Consider the following 20,377-nt stretch of genomic DNA (forward strand, 5'->3'; position numbering starts at 1 on the left):
CTACGAACATGCAATATAAATGAAGAGGATGAGTTTTGGAAGATGTCAAGGTGAAGACAAAAAGAGTTAAGCAATCTCTGCATTCTGTCCAGATGGGAATGGGAATGGAAAAACGGAGGAACTTGAAATGGTCTGAGTTCCCTCATGCTCTTTCGCGGAACGCCCAGTAAGATGTACTCTAAGAGCTGAGGGCACATAATGTGACCATGAAGGAGTTTGTACAGAAAAATTATATCTACTCTGACACGACAGCAGTGAAGAGAAGGAATTCAGTTTAATAATAATAATAATAATAATAATAATAATAATAATAATAATAATAATAATAATAATAATAATAATAATAATAATAATAATAATAATAATAATAATAATAATAATAATAATAATAATAATAATAATAATAATAATAATAATAATAATATAAAATAATAATAAAAGACAATTCAACGCAAGTGTTACTTCTGAATTTGCAAACTATGGTGGATATGAGTCAGGTGCTGGTGAATCTTACGCCTTTGTTATACATTCTTGTAGTCACACGCCTCACTAAAGAAAGGGGCCAGAGAAGCGAGGCAGAAAGGATTCGATAGAAAAGCAGGAATAACAGTCCGCTTATCCGACATTTCCTTTTATATTTCATTCATAACATTCGTGTGTGAGCGCTGACGGAAATCGCGAACTTTCAACCGTCAGGCATAATGTTAAAACACACACACACACACACACACACACACACACACACACACACACACACACACACACACACACACACACACACACACACACACACACACACACACACACACACACACACACACACACACACACACACACACACACACACACACACGCACACGCACACGCACACGCACACGCACACGCACACGCGCACGCGCACGCGCACACACACACACACACACACACACACACACACACACACACACACACACACACACACACACACACACACACACACACACACACACACACACACACACACACACACACACACACACACACACACACACACACACACACACACACACACACACACACACACACACACACACACACACACACACACACACACACACTCGCGCGCGCGCGCGCGTAGCTTGTAAATCACCAAGAGCTCCTTTCTCGCCAAAGAACGACATGGTGAACCCGCGCTGAGAGAGGTTACACTGCAGCGCCCACTGCTCAGCGCATATTTCGAGGGCTCGTTAGGCCCAGGAACAACCACACAAGGGTGCCTGCAACTCGCGAATAAATTTCTGATGCGGGAAAATGCATACATGCGACGCCATTAAAGGCCACGCGGAAGCCCAAGGCGATGTAATCATCTCGAAGTCGATTCACCGAGGTTCGGCTTCGGTGGAGCGTTGATCTTCCCCGCTCGCGGAAGTGATCCGGCGGCAGACAATCCGCGGGCTCGTCTCAGCTGCCCGCCCCAGGCGGCTGCCTGCCCTCCTCGCGTCGGTAACGTACTGAAACCCGATCGCACAATATTGCATACCAGTTCTAGATTTCAAGACATGATTGCAAGCTGCGTACGTGGCTTCGACCGTTTTCTGTTTCGCTAGTAAGCCGTTGATTTCATTATGCTTAAAAAAAAAAAAAATGTGCTTCGGATCACACGGTACGCATCACAACTTTTCTTTCTTCGCAACCCATCGAAGCATTTAGAAATTACGAGATGCTGACTGTGATGTCTATAGGCTTCCATCTGTGTCAACCCTCCCTCTCTTTCTCACTCTCGTCTCTAATTGCATTTTAACGAATGAGATATTCCTAGTTGCTATAGGAGGGAGTTCCCGGGAAAGTGAGGTTCAGCTGTAGCTTGTCAGGTTTCTTTTCATTAGAGATGAGACGGACGAGAACAGACGTGAACAGTTTTGTGGAAACACGATAAAAAGTAGGATTGGAACATTCGCACTATTAACACATGTGCTATAAGGAATTGCTTATACCAGCGTGCTATCGCAGCCACCGATGGAGTCGACAACACCGAAGTCGTAAGCATGACACTTCCTCAGGCCGTCCGCATGCGGGCCTTACTTTATTATGAGAGCGCTATGCCTTCACACCTGTCGAGCACGCGGACAGTAAAAAAATGTAAGAATTGGAGAGTGACATTTTCTCGCCGCTTTTGCAAACCGTTTTTGATCACCTTATTCCGCAATTTTTTTCACCTCTCGGCTGGCTGCAGCCAATGCTTTTATTTCCTCTCAAAAAATAAAACAATGTGAAAGTTGTTGAGTACTACAAGAACCGTGATGAGGGTACCTGTAAGCGCGTTTGCGAGGTATACATAGCGAGTGGTTACTAAACGAAGCATAGGCGCACGAGATTTGCGGTTAGTGGGCGTGGAGGAAATGCACGTGCGGCGATTCAAAGCAAACCAGCCAGTCAGAACACAGTCGTCATGCCGTTGTCATTATGTTGTCCAGCTAATGCGGCTGCAATCATTGGACATAAAGGAGATGTGAATGCTGGCGATATGTCTGGCTCTGTAACGAGTCAACGTGCTCAAGTACATCAATGCAATAGGGGTGTGCGAATAATACTTTTTTTTTGTATCGAATATGAATAACGTAGTAATAAACCGAATCGAATGCGGACCGTACAATTATTCCCTCGTTTTACGAACATTCATAGAAAACTCATGCTGCAGCGAACCACTACAGCGACGGGCTAAAATTAAGGGGGCGCTTTGACAATGTAAAGTGCGCCGCCGAGGCAAAATCCCATTGCACAATTGTGATGGCTAGATGGCGGTTGAGGGTTGCGCACGAGGACTCTGCGCATGTGCAGCAGTGCGTGCGTTTAAGATGTCTCACAACCTAATAAATAACTACTGATTAACTAAGTAATATTAATTAATTGACTGATTAACCAATCGTTAACTGACGTTCATACACCTACTACTACATCATTGATTGATTAACTATCAGTACTGAAACTATCCTAATCCTTCTGAAGATGACTGACAGCTGCATCGAACGCACGCACGGGCACGACGACGAGGCATGAGCCATAAAAGGTTTTCGCTTTTAAAACTGATGGCGATAAGTAATGCGTATGCAAAGACGCAGCACTAATGTATACTAGGGTGAACGCCACACGAAGTCAGTATATATATATATATATATATATATATATATATATGGGTATCGATTGGAAGTGTAAAGCTCATGCCCCCGTAACTGTGCCGTCAGTTGTCAAATGACAACACAATTGTGCTATGAAAGTCTGCTTTTTGAGACTTTCTGGCCGGAAACATTTACAGTATGAAAGCGCATACCCCACTTCATTGCCTGCGTTGACGATTTTACGCCATTCAAAGACGCGACAAAAAAAAAAAAAAAGAAAACTTCTTGTCTGCACCGCCGACCACTTTTTCTGGATGTTATAGTCTGAGCGTTCCTTGGTCATCGTTTGAGAGTGGTTTGTCGTGCCCTTCATTTCGTTTGCATCATAGAATTTGCATCCATTGTACCAATCCCATTCGTAACGTGTCATAGGCCTTTACGGCAAATAAATAAATAAATAAAATTTGCGACCCATCACGAATGCGCACTAGAAAATACTATTTTGCTACTGACGACAACGGGCGACGAACTAGCGCCTTATCTCGGCTGGTGTGAAAAGCGGAGAGTTATTCCGGCGTTGGACATCAAGGCAGTGCTTATGAACATAGCCGTATCGCCCATTCTACAAGGTCACATGTGTAAGCATTATGAACTCCGCCGCAACAGTGCACCGCGTCGCAGCGCTTTCCTTTCCTTGTCGCGCAGACCGTTCGCGGCAAACGTCGATCGGAGTTGTCCTTGTTTTTGAAACAGTCTCCGAAGGAGATTTCGGCGCACTTCTGTTCGTTCTGTGAGTCGAATAGGAAGGTATTTATGTGGTTTCAAAAATTGAACAAGTTTGCCCATCTATACAATTCACAGAATGGTGACAGACTGGAAAAAAGTAGCTGTCGTTTGAGCGCATTACTTTTTCTCCGGGTCAGACTTGTGCGCAATTTCAACTTGCTCGTTGGGCAAGAGTATTTAATTTGGAAGCATCGTTATATTCACTAGTTTTGTACCTTGACGAGCTCAGATGTTTAGTAACGAATGTCTTTATCCACTGAAGCCTAAACTCCCATTATCATGACCTGTTTTGTTTTGCTCCGTAACTGACCGAACCATCCAACAAATGAATCACTGGAATATAAGCTCGGAGCGTAAACATGGAATATAGAACGCGGCCCGGTGGATGACAATGAGCGTGTGCAGTCCTACCGCCTACCCATGCTTCGGGAAAGGCATTGTTCTTAGGGACAATTTTCTGATGAAGGACGCAGACCACCAAATTGGCTTCTGTTGATGGATATACGGCTATGTGTGCGAAGAATAGGGCTGCAGCGCGCGCGCGGCAATCAAGCGGGACATGCAACTCACTGTCCGGCCCACTCATTTTGTGCCGGTGCAGATTCTTTGATGTACTCTATGGGATAAAAGTCTCTGGACCACACGTCTAGCGATTTTGGACTAGGAGCGCAGTGTAAACGAATTATCATCTTATTTCTCTAGCACACATGAAAGAACTGAAGTCCAACTTTCACATTGACAAATATGGCCAGAGACTACTGGTTGATATGAAAGTGAGGCACTTTATTTGCAGGTTGCATGGTCCACAGGCTTTTGTCCTCGATAGTACATATAGAGAGCAGGCCATGCCGGAAACCGCTGAATAGCAGCAACAGCTAAACGCTGACTGCGGCAACACTTCTTTTATTTGCGCGTTCGCATATGTACGCTCGTTGTACAGACCAATAGCCTTAATAAGGCCAGCTTCTACCATCGTTCGCCAGTCTCGCACAAAACTTACGCGCACGCACGCACGCCCCCCCCCCCCCCCCCCCCCACACACACACGCACGCACACAAACACAAAAAAAAAGAAGCCTTTTATGCCCGCATGAAGCCTTTCTAATTCGTTTTGATTATGTTTTGAATTTAGAGCCTTAGTCATATTTATGAGGAATCTTGCCTGTGTGAGGAATCTTGCCTGAGAATGAAACATATTTTATTTTATTTTCACTTCGTACACGAGATTAATTCACACAGCGTCACAGCTTCGTTCATTTAGCGATTGCAATATATACCGATGCTTGAGCACAACAAGCAAGATTGTCTTAAATTTTAAGTGGTAGCAGGTGAAGGCAAACTGTCTTATTTCATCGCAAATCGCAGATCAATCACGAGGCTATATACATTTTTTGTCAGAAAACAACTTCCTCAATGGTAAGGAAGAAAATCGGACAGCTTCGCCTTGAACAGGACGACCATACCTTCGTCGCTTTAAATTCAGTATCCGCTGTGGGCTAAAATACTTAACTGTATACTGTGAATGCACTCGAGTTAGCCGTAACCTCCTGTTTCATTTATGTAGTTATTTGATCGCAATAATAAAAAAAAAAAAGGTTCTTAAAAGATGTGGTTGTTCAGCGACCAGTTTCGCACATGGTCATCTTAGCAGAGTAACAAAACAGTTATTTTTTTCGACGGTTATAATTAGTGGAACACCATGACTCGTGCTTCAGTCCTACGCCAAACCTTCCGGCTACAAAACTCTCGCTGCCGAGTACTATACTATACGTACCACTGAGCTGCTCGCTTCCATCTGCGCGTCAACCGAAATGGCAGTAACGTTAAAGGGGTATAGCCTTGTTTGGCATTAAAGTAGTAGTAGTAAGTGGTTTCATTATTATAGAAAAAAATGAAAATAATAAAGTAAGGAAAAGATTTTTGCCCGCCCCGGTGTCTGCTATCGAAATGAACTGAAATCAAAGAGGTGACTTAAACCATGCTGATGAGGCAAGCATGGGTCGTATGGCGCCATACCGCGACATCAGCAGTACAAGCGCACCCGGACAAAAAAAAAAAATAATAATAATAAGGCACGCGGATCAGGTGCGGGGCGGCGTTTGCGATTCAATGACTGTTCAAGCCCTTGGGTGGAATACTTTCCCGGCCGCATGGCCGAGGCCAGCGGCTTTTATGGTTTCGTTTCCTTTTAGGTAGAGAAGGACAAAGAAGCGCTGCGCATTCCTAGCCATGGGCGATGTAGCTGTTCTGCAGCGAAATATTGATGAGCCTTAAGACACTAGTCATTACCGAGTGGAGAATGTGTGATAGTCAGCCCTTCCAATTCGTCGCTTATCATCATCTGAAGAGCTCTCTTGAGCAGTGCTTACGACTGATAAAGAGATAACAACGGCGCAGCGCATTAAGCGCGCGCGATTACGTCCGGCTATTAACAAACGATAGTGGCAGTCGACAGCATTAATTTGCATTCAATGTTTAACACGAACACTTTTCCGATGAAAGTCAAAGAGGACACGATCTGTTTTCAAGCAAATGGGAGAAAATAAATGCAGCATTCTACACATGAAAGTATTTTTACAATCCTGCATACGGACGAAAAAAGAAGCGATAGTACTAACCGCTAATTTTCCCACACTCTCTGAAGGGCGGAATCGAAAATCTATGCTCACGGAACCGTGGTTTTTGTAATTCTTCAAGAAGCACGCTTTCGTGGGCATTGATTTTGCGCAAAGTGGACAGCGTAAGGTATTGGTAGAAGTGCAAAGAGTTTCTTGAACGGGGACCACAGCAAGCTCTCGTTCAAAAGGCAGTCTATATCGATGCGTACGCATGTATGCTGTACGCGAGTGGCTAGCGGTATTCAGACATCAGCGACAACAATGCCAAGGATTGACGCGTATTTCATTCCTCGGGCAGCTATAGTTTAGGGGCTGGCTCTTTAGTTAAATTAATGTAAATCTTCAACGACGAAGAGCTGAACTCTTGGAATTTTTATACCTGTATATATGTGTGCCCTACAAACAGGAATGTAATTATTACTAGACATTAGATAGAATACATTCTTTTCAGTATTAGCAAGGCTGCGCGCGATAATAATAAAGAAAGGAAGTTCAGAAAATATGCAAAGGCTCGGTCTTTACCAGATTTATGGACGTAAAGTTGGGCTCGGTTTTTTGGTGAATGCTTGATCAAAGCCAGTAAAGCGCAGGTGTGGCTGGATCGCACCTGCTTTCTTGTCGCAATTTTTTCAACTTTAACCAGTTTGTAAATCTTCCATTTTCAACCAGACGCGGCCTGACATACCGTGCGAAAACTGTTGTTAGTGGGAAAGTTTTGAAGACGCCCTATTCTAGAAAAAAAAAAAAAAAGAGAGAGAAATGCTTTACAAAATATTGAAACCATGGCAAGATGCTGCTTGTCGCCAGTAGCAGGACACATCACGGCCTCGAAACGTGCAATGCATAGATAAGCAAATGCTCTCACTTACCTCAGCTAGTTTCACATGGCATCCCATGCCAAACATGATGGACACGAGGATGCCGACGATCAACCAGTCGTGGATGACCTTGATAAGGGGATACTTCTGGGGACTCGTATCGGCACCATCAGTCCAGTTGGTCGCGTTAGAAAAGTTGCTCATATCACTCATGTTAAATTCGGTTTTGAGGACGTAAAACTGACCAGGACTAAGCAAAATAAATAAAAGACAGAGGTAGCAAGCAACTATGCTGTCTAAAGCGACAGATCGGAACAGGACACCTCCAACGATAGACAAAGCAGAGAAACTAAGCTGCCTAAACCGACAGGCTGGAACAGGACACCTCCAACGATAGACAAAGCTGAGAAACCTGCGCTGCTAGAGCGTCTACGAAGTGAGCCTGTCTTAAATCGATGCTTTTCAAACCCTGAGTGGCTGCAAGCCTCCTTTTTATCCGAAGAAAGTGAATGAAAGCGCTGGCGCTTCGCCTAGCAGTGCAAACAAACGGCAGGCTGTTGAAGGTATGTCCAAGTTAAATAGGAGCTCTCTAAATGAAAACAAAGAAAAGACGAAATAAGTAAACTAACCCTGGACGTTGGCTGACGAGTTTTTGTTTGGCAGCGAGGGCTCCTTTGGGAAAGAGGGCATGTCCCGAATGAACGAAGAGCTCTACCAACGTGCGTGGGACGCGTGCAAATGAGAAAAATTGCTGGAACAGCTGAGAGGGTGGAGCCAACGATTGGGCACGGCCGATGAAAGGACCCTCGCGAGCCCCTTGAGCGCGCGTCTGCGATCGGTGCACATCCGTAGCCCACGCAGAAAGCGCCGCAGAGCCAACTGTAGGTGCCGAAGAGCACGCGCGCGGCAAATGTCGGGATGCGGCGGTGTCAGCGGTCGCCGAAGGAAAACCAGCGCGATAGGCCTCAACGCGCGTGTATCTCGGGAGCGCTGCCGGAACGATGACTGCAGCCGCTGCCTACGGAAATATCACTGAATCAAGGAGCCCGGCACAGCTGGTGAGAGCTCCAACGGAGGAGAGACACGCGCTCGCCCGGCATGGGAAAGTGAAACACGCAGCGCCCGTAACGCTCTGACACATTGGAGGGAGAAATGCCTTGTTTCTCTTACAATCCGCGGGCATTACTTCACCGGGAGGACGCGGCGACCGGGCGTCCGGTTAATGGACCTGCACGCCGCCGCTGCGCGGACCGTCTCTAGCCTCGCCAAGGTCAGCCCGGAGGCCGGCGAAAGTGTAAGGATCGCTTGTATTCCCCCCTGCCCCCTTCTCTTCTCCGAGTTCCTCTTTTAAACTATAGAGATGAGGTGATAGATGAGTGACGCGCATGTATGCGCGAGACCCATTTCCGCAGCTGCCCAGGCAGAGGGGCAGTGCTCAGCGTCTAACCTCGTTATCACTTTGTAATGGCGGCTGACCTATGTGATTTTTTTTTCATCGCATCACATCACTTTAATTTCCTCAAAGACCCCTGTTGGGGGTGTTGGATTCACAAAATGCAGGAATCTACAGTGTTTGAAAATGTTGATGAACACGTTGTGGGGAAGCCCATTTTTGCCACTTTACTGCCCAGGAATCACATTATCTTACTCTACTCCATTGATTTAGTATTGCGCGATCACGACAGCCGCAACGTGGTCGCAGTGGCGCTCTTAGAGCCTTGCAAAGCATAACGGAGAAAACAAATTCAAGTGTCATGTGAGAGCCTAATAACGAGGCGACTTAACATAGGGGTTATATAGCTGAACCAGAAGTTTGGGGTCAGGACAATGGTGTGAGTGATCGTTTTATAGATTAGGTGCGCCCAAAGGAGCTAAGCAAAAAAAAAAAAAAAAAAAAAAAACACGCACACACACAAAACAGTTGTAGCGGCGGCAGCCGAGCTGGCCGTACTCGAAGAAACAGCCGCGACCAGGTGCAGGATAATGAATGAAATGCCCTTTATTCGTTTTTTTGATGCGCTTATATAGCCAGCGCGGTTACTTATCCGCTGCTGCTATCAGTTAGCAAGTGGCGCGTCATGCACAGGCGCTGTCACAAAAAGGAAAACGAAAAGCCTCAGTGGCGACCAGCCAGTCACTGATATCGCTACATATACCTTTAATGGTATGGCATGGTATGATATCTAATGTTTTACGCCACAAAGCTGTACATGTACAGTCTTTGGCAAAAGTAACCAGGCTGCGTGTTCCCCTTCTCAGTCGGATTATAGAGACTTCGTACCACTTCTGAAGGTGTAAATCTGTTGAAAGTAAAGACGAGCTCCTGTCCTTAGTTCTTAACTAGTTGTGATCATCTGGGAATGAACGTTGGCTTTAGAATACAAGCGAGAAGCGAAACATGCAGCCTGGTTACTTTTGGCAAAGACGGTACATGGCTATGACCTTCCAGCCACGTTCGCATTGGAAAGCACATCTCTGAATTTTCCAGCCTTCTTAATGCGCGATAGGCCCTGCTGGCAGATAACATGTTTAAGAGTGTCTCTTCTGCCTTTAGAATTATGACCGAAATAAAGTTACTTCATTTTTTTTTTGTTAGAAAAGGAGAAAAATTCACAGCAAAAGCGCTATTGCGAAGCTCTGGAGTATGCTTCTGGTTACAGTGCTTGTATTTTGTCTCTGGTACCAACATCAAATTTGGAAATTTCCCCGTACGCTAGGAAAGTGCGAAGCCCATTAGTGTTTTGCTACGTTAGACAAGTACATTGCGTCCGAACGATTAATTTCACGTCGTGGAAGACGCTTCATACACTGTCGATCCGCTCTCTGCTATAAGTTTTGTGGAAACATTTTTGCAAGCTGGACGGTGGATTGTTGCGGCGGGTCGTTTAGCACTGAAAGGCGCGGCGTAACCTCGTGTCTCGTCCACTTCGTTTCTTTGGTTCTGTGGTCGCAGTCTTTCTGCGCTATATATCGGGCAATTTGCAAGGCTCAAACGTAATTATCCACTAAACATGTTGCTCTTCGACGTGAATCTCCAGCGTTATATCGGCGCTCATAATCGCGATATCATGAACCCATCTTTTGATAGCCCTTCTTAAATGCGCGATATGACTAGCAGGCAATATATGTCGCATATAATTACAACACCAAACTCCAAAGCGTGTGTAATGACCGAATCCCGATCGAGTTCGGTCTCGTATACCCGCGCTTGCCTGAGCTGCCATTTATTCAACCCACCACTTAGTAACGAATACGTTCATATTCAATGGCTATGGCAAGCAGAGCTAGCTTTTGGATCAAACAACAATTTCTGAGCGGTAATTTCGCACTAATTGGTACGTGTTCATCTCTTTTACTTACGCCCCACCATGGTGGCTCAGGGGTTAGGGCGTTCGACTAGCTGTTCGATCCCGGCCGCGGCGGCCACGTGTCGATGGACACGGGAAACTAAGCGTATGCGTGCTGTGCGATGGCAGGGCATGCTAAAGTGCCTGGGTAGTCGAAATGATTATGAGCCTTCCCCCGCGGCGCCCCTCATAGCACGAGTCTCTTCGAAATGTTAAAATCCGCCATTCAATCCAAAATTAAGCCGAGCCAAGTCAGAATAAACTTTCATTTGCGTATTGCATTCTTGTTGCAGCATATTCAAATTTGTGGCAAACTAATAAAAAATTATGTTCGTAACAAACCGTCAACCATACTGGCTAGATGGCCTTAAGCGTACGCATTTACAAAGCTCCATTGCTCGTGCGGCCATTCAATAACATTTTTTTAAATATTTCTCTTTATTTTTCAAACCAGCGCTTGAGACTTAATGTACTTCAGACATTGCTCTTCAGGAGCTTTTACTGTTGAATGAAAACAAAATATTGTCGCAATCTCAGCAACTCAATATGCTTGCCTGCTGGAAGTATTATTTGTAGTTTGAAAAGCCTCTTTGTGAAAGTGCTTTTCCGAACGTAGAGCCAGAATAAAATCTCTGGGAGACAGCAAGTCGGCGAAAATTCCAGAGGTGCCCTTAAGTCTGCTCAAGTACAGTAATGCGAAAGCATTGTGGATGATGATGATGATGATGATGATGATGTGGATCTCTCCTTTGCATCGAGTGGGCGCAGAAATGCACCCTGGCCGTTATTTGCGAGTTCTGTCACGCCGCCTGGTGCCTTTGCCCGACACTATGCTAGCGGACGTCGGCCGCTGTTGGCCATATGGCGTATGTGTATGACGTATTTACCTGGGTTAATTGAAGGAGTGGATCTGATGGAACTTAATGAGGACGACGATGTTTACTGCAAAGGGCGAGATGGTGCTGCAGTTTTGCACGACGCTTGGTCGGAGGCGACGATAGTACTCTGATCATTTCATAGTAATTTTGCGGATTGGAGCAAGTACCCGTCCAATGTTTCAGCCGCAGTGGGCGCTGTGGCAGCTTAAAGCTTCGCTGTTAAACGAGGAGCACTTTACGCATCGAGTGAGGAGAGCTTTGGATTCTTGCTTCACCATGAGTCTTCCATTTTTGCGGCCTGGGAGATGTTAAAGCATGAAGTTCGCGGCGTAGCTGTTGAGACCGGTTCAGTGAGGTCTTATTTAAAATATGATAAAGAGTAACTCTGGGAACGAATTGCAAAATAATGATTGAGTATCTAGACAGGAAAACCAGAACGTAGGTCTAAAATTAATGTGCAGAGGACAGCCTCGAAAAGGAACAGCAGCTTACAATAGAAACGAAGCACTGGAAGTGGTAGGCTAAAATGTCTGTTTTGAACAGGAATCAACCGCAGATCCGGACCACGAAATAAAAATAACTAGGGGAATAAGATTGAGATGGAGCTCATTTGGGAAGTACCTGCAATTATGACCAGCAGCTTACCGGTATAGCCCAAGAGGAAAGCATGTACCAATTGAATCCTATAGGTACTCGCCTATGGGGTGAAAAGTGGAGGTTAACAATCAAGGTTCTACTTAGGTTGAGGACAACGCAGAGATGTACGGAACGGAAAATGGTATAGGTGTAACGTTAAGTGGTAGGAAGCGTGCAGAGTGGAACAGAGAAACAACTCGGGCTACTGGCATTCTAGTCGAAATCAAGGAGAAATGGACATGGGCAGGGAATGTAGTGCGAAGAGAGGATAGCCGATGGTTGCTTAGGGTATCAAATTGGATTCCAAGGAAAGGAAAGCGTAGCAGGGGGCGGCAGAAAGTTAGATTGGCGCATGAGGTTAAGTTTTCAGGGCTAGCACAGGACCGGGTTAATCTGAGAAATACGGGAGAGGCCTTTGCCCTGCAGTGGGTACAGTCCGGCTGATAATGATGATGATGATGATGAAGTGAAACGGTTGCTGCACAGCCTCTACAATTTGCATGAACTTGAATGCGAGGCTCCTGGCCTGTGCACAGAGGAAATCGCTGCTGTAAGCGTCACATTAAAAAGTTAGATGCAGAGCGCTTTCGGGCGGCCCGTGTGAGATCCCGTCGCAATCGTGTTTTAATTTAAAATCTCAGGAAACAACTAGACACGCATTGTTTGATGAGCGTCGCCACAAATCTGCCAAACGGGTCTCTGAATTCGACTGCAGCGGTGTCTTGTTCACTAATTCAGATTCAGTCATTACACCTCCATTTTCTGCCAATACAAGCTAACGGTGCTCATATTGAGCGTCTTGCGTATATAATTAAGCTGCTTTCTGAGGATGAGTGCAAGGCGATAAGTTCCTCATTAACCTTAGCTGAACTGCAAGACGCAACTGATCATTTGCTGCTTTCCAAAATACCGGGCGCATTAGAAAGATCGCGTGCGAACTCATCAGCACTACGCTCACAGTTTTGTCCTCCATGGACTCTATATTTAGCAGGGCAACCGCGTGCAGTCAGTTTTTAACCCACAAAACTTTATTGTGTTCTCCAAATAATTCACTGCTCAAGACTTAATAACCAGCGTTTGCACAGAGTGTTCGCTACCGACTTTTGAATCTATAGATGGGGCGTGATAATCTTTTCGCCCTGTAAGCACTGGTGGCCTTGGTTTAATCCACCTGTATGTCCGTTAGATAGTTTCGTGTTTCATGTTTTCCCGTGAAACTTCTCTTCCGATAGTGCGTGCATTCTTGCAAGTAAATTTCGTTTATGTTTTACCGAATCTCATCGTGTCTCTGGCGCTTCAGATCGCCCTTGTTTATGGTGTAATGCATCATGTGGCTGTTCGATTCCTACTTGGTCGTTTCCTTTTTCTTGTCCTATCTTGCCGTCATCACAAATTTTATGCTTTATTTGTCGAATGGGAAGATTGGTTTAATTTTGTGTTTGCATTGTTTGTCGCGTTTTGAGTTGCCAACGTGTTGTATCTTCAGTTTAGTTCAGTCGTTCAGTCGTGTCCGACTCTTCGTGACCCTATGGACCATGTCATGCCACGCTTTCCGGTCTCTCACTATCTTCCTAACATCACATAACTTCATCTGCAGTGCCTCGAGGATGCCATCTAACCATCGCGTTCGCTGCCTACCCCTTCTCCGGCGACCCTCAACCTTTCCCAACATCAAATCTTTCTCCAGCGACTCCTCTCTTCTCATCAGATGACCAAAGTAGCTGAGCTTTAACTTTAGAATTTGACCCTCCAATGAGCAGTCAGGGTTTATGGTCGACAATATGGACTGATTTGATCTTCTGGCAGTCCAAGGAACTCTCAAGAGTCTTCGCCAGCACCACAATTCAAACGCGTCAATTCTTCGGCGGTCAGCCTTTTTCACAGTCCAACTCTCGCATCCATACATCACAACTGGAAAGACCATAGCACGAGTTATACGGATCTTGGTTGGCAGACTATATAATGTCTCTGCTCTTTACTAGGCGGCCAAGGCTAACCATTGCTCTCTTTCCCAGAAGCAGGCGTCTCCTAATTTCATGGCTGCAGTCTATACCCTTGTTCTTTTAATTCTTACCTTTGTTCTACCTGATAATAATTAAATGTTTTGCTTATTATCCGCGCTCTTGGAATTCCTTCTAATTCACCAATGCACCGACACACGCGAAACCTACACGGGTAGACCGGCCTAATAAATTCTGTTGTCAATGCTGACTCTGAGGTCAGGTGCTGGCGTAAAACAGCCCTGGGCCTCCGCGGCTTGCGCCTGGCAGCCATTGACCAGAACAGTTTGTGGCAGTCTTCCAGGTTTTCCTGCTGCGAAGAAGTGAGGAGGAGGCATGCAGGTCACACGAATGCGCCAGGCTGAGCAAGACAAGTCGTTCTTAATGCGTTACCTCACGGCTTATGGCGAACAAAATGATTGAACGTGCCGTCGCGCGTCGCACACGCACAGAACCACAAAAGCTTTTGCCCCCACACGGTGCTTTATCTGAACGCAGGCCTTCTTGCTGCCTACATTGTTGTCGCTTGTATAAGCGTAGAGGAGCGTGCTAGTCGGTTGCTCATGTTGAATTAAACAGCGCTAAGGACGCGGCATCTCCGTCCCCGTCCTTCGCTCTGTATAATCCATTGTTGTCGTATCGGTTCTTTTTAGGAAGACTGTACAATAGTTTTATGCGAGGCGTATTCGTGCTAGCATCTAATGAGCATTATGGGAAGCCAGGCAAAAGCTTCAACTTGCTGCACAGTCTTGTCATATGCAAGATTTCGCGTGCGCAAGAGAGTCGCGCCATGTGCAATGTGTGAGTCGATTAGCTTGGTATAGTGTTGAGAATATTGGGAAATGTTCGTCTACCGCTTACCGTCTACAAGCACTTTCTGTGTGTGAAATGGTCACTGGTGAGAAAAAAGCGAACAGTATGCAAGTACCGTAGCGTTGAGCATAAATTTACTTATGTGAAACCTTTGACAAGGAATCTGGTGTGTAATGGATTTCGGCGGGACATTAAAGAAGTTTATGTCATTGAAATAAACGCTAAGAATCTGTATTGTTTATCAGCGCAGTCACCGAGTCAAACAGGTGAACCGGTACTTTGCAGAAGCGAAGAGCGCCCCATTAAAAAATAAATGAAATCAAGAAACGGTATCTCTTGTAGACGGTATCACTTCCTAGCTGCAAAACCAGATTGATATTGCCTTGGGAGCTTGTAGATAGCGTACGTCTGAGGTGAGCTGGTGGCGTTAGTCACGCACAGCACCACCAACATACAAGCAGACTGTGGTATTGTTGAAAGTAATTGGAGGATATCACATACACTGGATATGAGGCTCGCGGCCTAAGCTTGCTTATGAATCATCTGATGATTATACATTGATTCTTGTGTTTTTAGCGAATAAAGCCACGTTCTTGTCATGCGTCTCATTTTTATAAAATTTCTGTTTTTCATTAAAGAAAAACATGTTTTTATGCCAATCAAAATTTTGCATCTCTAGGCCGAGGAACGAAAGGTAGGCGACAGAGAGTCGACCGAAAGACGACCGAGAAGGGAGCGCGAGAGTGTGCGAGAGTACGAGTCTAGAGTGCGCTGAGGCGACGGTCCCTTCTAAAGGTAGTTCGGGCGGCGGCAACACTTCGAGATAAAATTTCGCGAGACCTGCGCCTTTGTGCTTACATCGATGCGCGCCTTGCACTATACTTACGCAAATATCGCGAAGCAGAAAAACGGTACCAAGAACCGAAAACTCCGATTTAAGCATTTATAGGCAACAGTTGTGGTGAAATCGGAGTATCTAAAAAAAAAAAGAAAAATGGCACAAAGCTAGCCAAGTGCAGCGTTCCCCTGATTGCGCATTTAAAGGCATTTTTAGGCAAATGACGAAAGTTTTGGGCCCTAATTTTGACCTAGTGTGTTTTGTTGTACTTTTCTATATTGATAATATAATTATGGAAAGCACGCTACAAGAAAATAATATTCGATTCGCTCCATCTGTGCCACCTAGCGACATGCAGCTTGGTACGGCACGACGTGTAGAGACAGGAGAAGCACATGTTTACTTATTGGCTGGGAGTATGGTATAACGTCCATGCAACACTGCAACATCGTTAATCGGCGAGAACGAGGTGCAAAGGATGGCTGCACAAAGTCAAAGGAAACGGAAAGAGGGCTGAGGGGGAGCCTTAATCCGGCAGCCAACGTTTCTACTAGGGGACTTGTCTTCGTCAGAGGAGAAAATCAGAAAAGCTGTTCCTCTCCGGAAGAAAGCATATAAAACCCGTGCTAGTGATGATCGCGCTGCCCAGACGAAGACAAGTCCTCTTGTCAGAACGTTTGCTATAGCGGATGGAGGCTTCCCCTCAGCCCTTGTTTGCTTTCTATTGACTTTGAAATAGCGCTAGTGACGTTCATCTTGACTGGTCTCGAAACGTTTGAAAGGCCTTGTTTTTTCATCATAGTCAGTTCAAAAAGCAAGACGCCAAACAGTGATGCAGAGCAAGCTCTTGCGCTGAACTTGAGTGCAGAAATTTGAGACGTCTCGAGAAATTTCACCTCTTTTTTGTATATATATCTAGTAAGAAATTCCATGAACGAAAATTTGCGAGCAAGACAAACGATTAACCCAATAACAGCCATTGGCGTCTTTCTAGTTTTTTTTTTTTTTTACAACGTTTTCTCTTCGGAAACTACAACTTTACCAATAAATTTTGCCTGCATAGCGTCTCTTTAAGAGCTAATTAAGCTCCAAACAACAAAAAGACCACCACTGCTTTCCTTAGCCACAACAGAAAAGCAGTTCAAAGCATGAGAGGTGCGTGAAGCTTACAGGTATCTCGCAACGTTCTGAGCCCGGGTGTTCCAACAGCTGCGGTGTCGCTGTAACGCAGAACTACACCTGTACCAACAGGGGCATTGCGGCACCTCGGCGCTCGTTACTGCCAAGCGACGACAAGCTATTAGCATGTTGCGGCCACATCTGTTCGTGCCATTGGCGAAATACGGAGCGCAGGAAGACTTCCTTGTTGCCAGCTAGGAACAAAGGCTATCAAAGAAACTTGCTGCTCACATTGGACGTGTTTAGGGAACGCTTCGTTCATGCGTGCAGAGCAGCAATATTTTACGTACTGAGAAGCTGAGTAAAATTGATAAAGGAAATACAGGAACAGGCAAACGAATAGACGAACGGTGAAAGCGAGAACGCGAGAGCTGACGAGTATTCACGAGGAAATTCGCGATCGCAAAATGCGACATCAATTCTGTCTCCTTTTTCTTTTTTTTTTCCGGCCATGGTCAAGCAACGAGAAAGTTTACTAAGCAGGGCAGCTATCAGCGTCTTGCGGTGCGCTAGATTGGTTTACGAAACGTAACGCGAGACGCGAAAGTTTATCCGCTCAGCACGGCGGCGCTACGACGCCGAAGGCAATAACTATCTGCTTTGGTGCTAACGACGCGAAAACAGCGAGCCAGTGTGCGCGCTTTGACTCATACTGCTTGCTGCAGTTTCACTGTGTATAGGGTTTTGTGAAGGATGTCCACGCTCTGACTCTAAGTGTAGACACCATAGTGCACTAAAATACTGTAGTAGGCACACTACAAACGAGTTCCTAGACTATAGGTGAGTCCTTCGTATGACACCATAATCCAATTGGAATCCCGTTCTTCCCTTCCTTCCTCCTGTGCTCTTTTAAATGCCAACCACTGCATATTATGACACCCCTCTTCCATACTGCGCCGCCTGCGGTATCCACATCGCCTTAACGCTCTATCGTGGCGAAATCTGGGAACGGCCCATTAAATCCGAGCAGCGGTTGTCGCCTGTTAGCGCGCCACAAGTCGTACGGCACGTCCGCGACGGTAGCTTGGGCTATTACCACGTATTACGCCGTAATATTTGCGTTCACTTATTAAAATGCGCTATGCTTCTTTTCCTCGGCTAGGCAACGCCCCCTGCTGCATGTGTATGGCGGCAGCGCGTTCAGTGCCGCTTGAGGATCGCAAATAAACCGATTGGAGTACTAACTAGCCGAGCAAAGAAAGTGTGAGTGTACGCATAATGCATTTATTTCAAGACCTGAGCGCTAATGTCATGCGTTCACTCCAGCTGGTACCATGCACTGGCAGATTTCTCCTGCGCCGGGACACCATTTTCAGCACACTACTTTGGTTTTTCTCTGTGTGGGCGCGGAAATCACTTTAGTGGGTAGTTTGAAATGTTAAAAAAAAAAAAAGCTAGTTTAAAACGGTGTAAAAAGTTAATAGTTTTAAAAAGGTTCAACTGAGTACTTATTTGAGAAAATTGCTTGAAAACTTAACAAAAAGTTACCTTTCATGCAGTTTAAGAACCATATTAGGAATTAGTGTGCCCCCCCCCCTCACCCTCCCCCTCTAGCGAGAAAGGGAGAAGAATATTAGGGGGACAATCACGCGAGAGAATGTCTCCCGTTTGCCATTTCTTATTGCTTCGCGTACATGCCGTCTGCTACTTGCTTAATCTTAGATATTGTAATTTGTACCTCTGTTATCCCACCCCTCCGTATTAGCATAGAATCGTAACCTGCCAAATAATAAGAAAGTCCGCCGGTCATCGATATAAAGCCGGCTTTAACCTGACGTACCTGCGCGGCCTATGGGCAGCGTGTCTTACTCAAAGTCCAAGGGACTTGGAGGGCTGGATTCTAACCTGTCCCTCCCACCTCAAAGAAAAAGCCCGCGCTTGCTACCTCACCTGTGTCATGTTGTCTCATGTTGTCACACAACCCGACGACCATTCAGTGTATGGCCATGACACCTGTCAGCTGCAACCTGCCAAAGATCTTTCCCTGATTTTTTTGCTCACATCGCTGACAACGCCGGTGCAGGATTTTCTGGAGATTGGGGCTTTTACGGCATCGTGTTAAAAAATGTGTGAGATGGCTCAGGTTACACCAACCTATTAATTTGTAACCTAGAAATTACAATCCGAGAAAATTATAATCCGAGGAAAATGCAAGGAAAAATTGGTGTCCAGCCTCATCGGCAGGCAGCTCGACGTCTCGATTTCCGAACAGGGCATCCAAATCAGGGCATCTAGATTGCTGAATTCGGTTAACGGAGGTTCGGCTGGCGACGAAGGCCAGACAGCAGCGAGAGCGGCACCAGTGACAACATTGATGTGATTCGGGTTCAGGGGTGCAGCTTCACCGCAGCGTGACCAGAGGGAGACGAGACATCGAGGCAGGAACAGCTAGGGAGGAGAAGCGAAAGAAAGAGTTCTTGTACAGCATTTTACACAGTGAAGTAGGTGTAAGTCGGCAGAGGAAAACAGAGCTGCTGGTGAATACAATTTGCACCGCTTAAATACCGTCCGTTGTCCCCAGTTCCCTAGCTGGGGAAATATAGCAGTCTAATCATGCGCACACACGAACTTTCGCGGTGCCGCCCATTGCTACTTCGTATATGAACCTACTCGCACATCCTCTGGCGGTGAGGGTCATCTTCCTTGGTGGCGATGGTGGTCTTGTGCGGGAGATGACGTTTGAGCGCAAAGTTGAAACAGTCCAAGAAGCCGGTCGTCTGCGAAGGTCCGACTCCCAGCGGTACCCGGAAAATCACACACCTGGAGTGGTTTGCGAGCAGGGTCAGTGTGGCCTTCTTTATCTCCGGGGAGATGCTTTCTTCTGTCCCTATGCAGCCCATTAAGGCTGCTCGTCTGCGCGCTTCTGGTTCTGCCAACAAAGGGAAGGGTTGCTCGTTATATACGCTGTAGCCTTCAGGCTGGATTCAGACATAAATGCGTCACTCCTTTTCGTGCCTACGAGGTGGCTTCAACATTTGAATGAAAGCCGCGCCATCGTCGCCGCCGTCTCGGCGCAATGATCGACTGCCGTTCGCCGGCGCCCACTAGGAGCCAAGGGAACCTAGGCTGGAACCTCGATTATAACAACACATAGAAGGTGGACCTTCAAGTTTTGGGACTGCTGTCTCAGACAATGTTGATGCTATTAAGGCAGCGCTGGAGAGAGTGCGCAGGGAGCGTCAGCACGAGGCAACCACCGACTTAAGCCGATTGTTTTTAACTAAGACCATTGCCTAGTTTAGTTATTTTCGTGCTGCATGGTCATTCAGCGACTAACAAAATCTATACAGCTTCTGTTCGCAGATCCGGGCTAGGCAGCGTCGGCTTACGCGGCGTCGTATGTCGCAGACGAGAAGCCCCTGTTCTGCCC

The 20,377-nt window shown here is 46.1% G+C and overlaps 1 protein-coding gene across 4 annotated transcripts in view; it reads right to left on the minus strand.

Annotated features, from left to right (window-relative positions):
• Nucleotides 1-8,338, minus strand: part of LOC146204713 (ileal sodium/bile acid cotransporter-like) — a 179,342-nt gene extending 171,004 nt beyond the window's left edge. For 2 of the 4 annotated variants that reach the window (XR_014704028.1, XM_084589433.1), the window contains exon 1: nucleotides 7,946-8,338. Coding sequence is in view for 1 of the 4 variants with exons in the window: in XM_084589432.1 (XP_084445558.1) it covers nucleotides 7,368-7,529 (162 nt within the window). In the remaining 3 variants the exon portion in view is untranslated. Of the gene's footprint in view, nucleotides 1-7,367 lie in introns of all 4 variants that reach the window. The other 2 variants (XR_014704027.1, XM_084589432.1) reach the window with 1 other exon arrangement.
• Between the last annotated feature and the right edge of the window lie 12,039 nt (nucleotides 8,339-20,377).

Source organism: Amblyomma maculatum, chromosome 1 (assembly GCF_055883805.1).
Source record: "Amblyomma maculatum isolate TAMU_Amacu chromosome 1, ASM5588380v1, whole genome shotgun sequence".
NCBI classification, from domain to species: Eukaryota; Metazoa; Arthropoda; class Arachnida; order Ixodida; family Ixodidae; genus Amblyomma; species Amblyomma maculatum.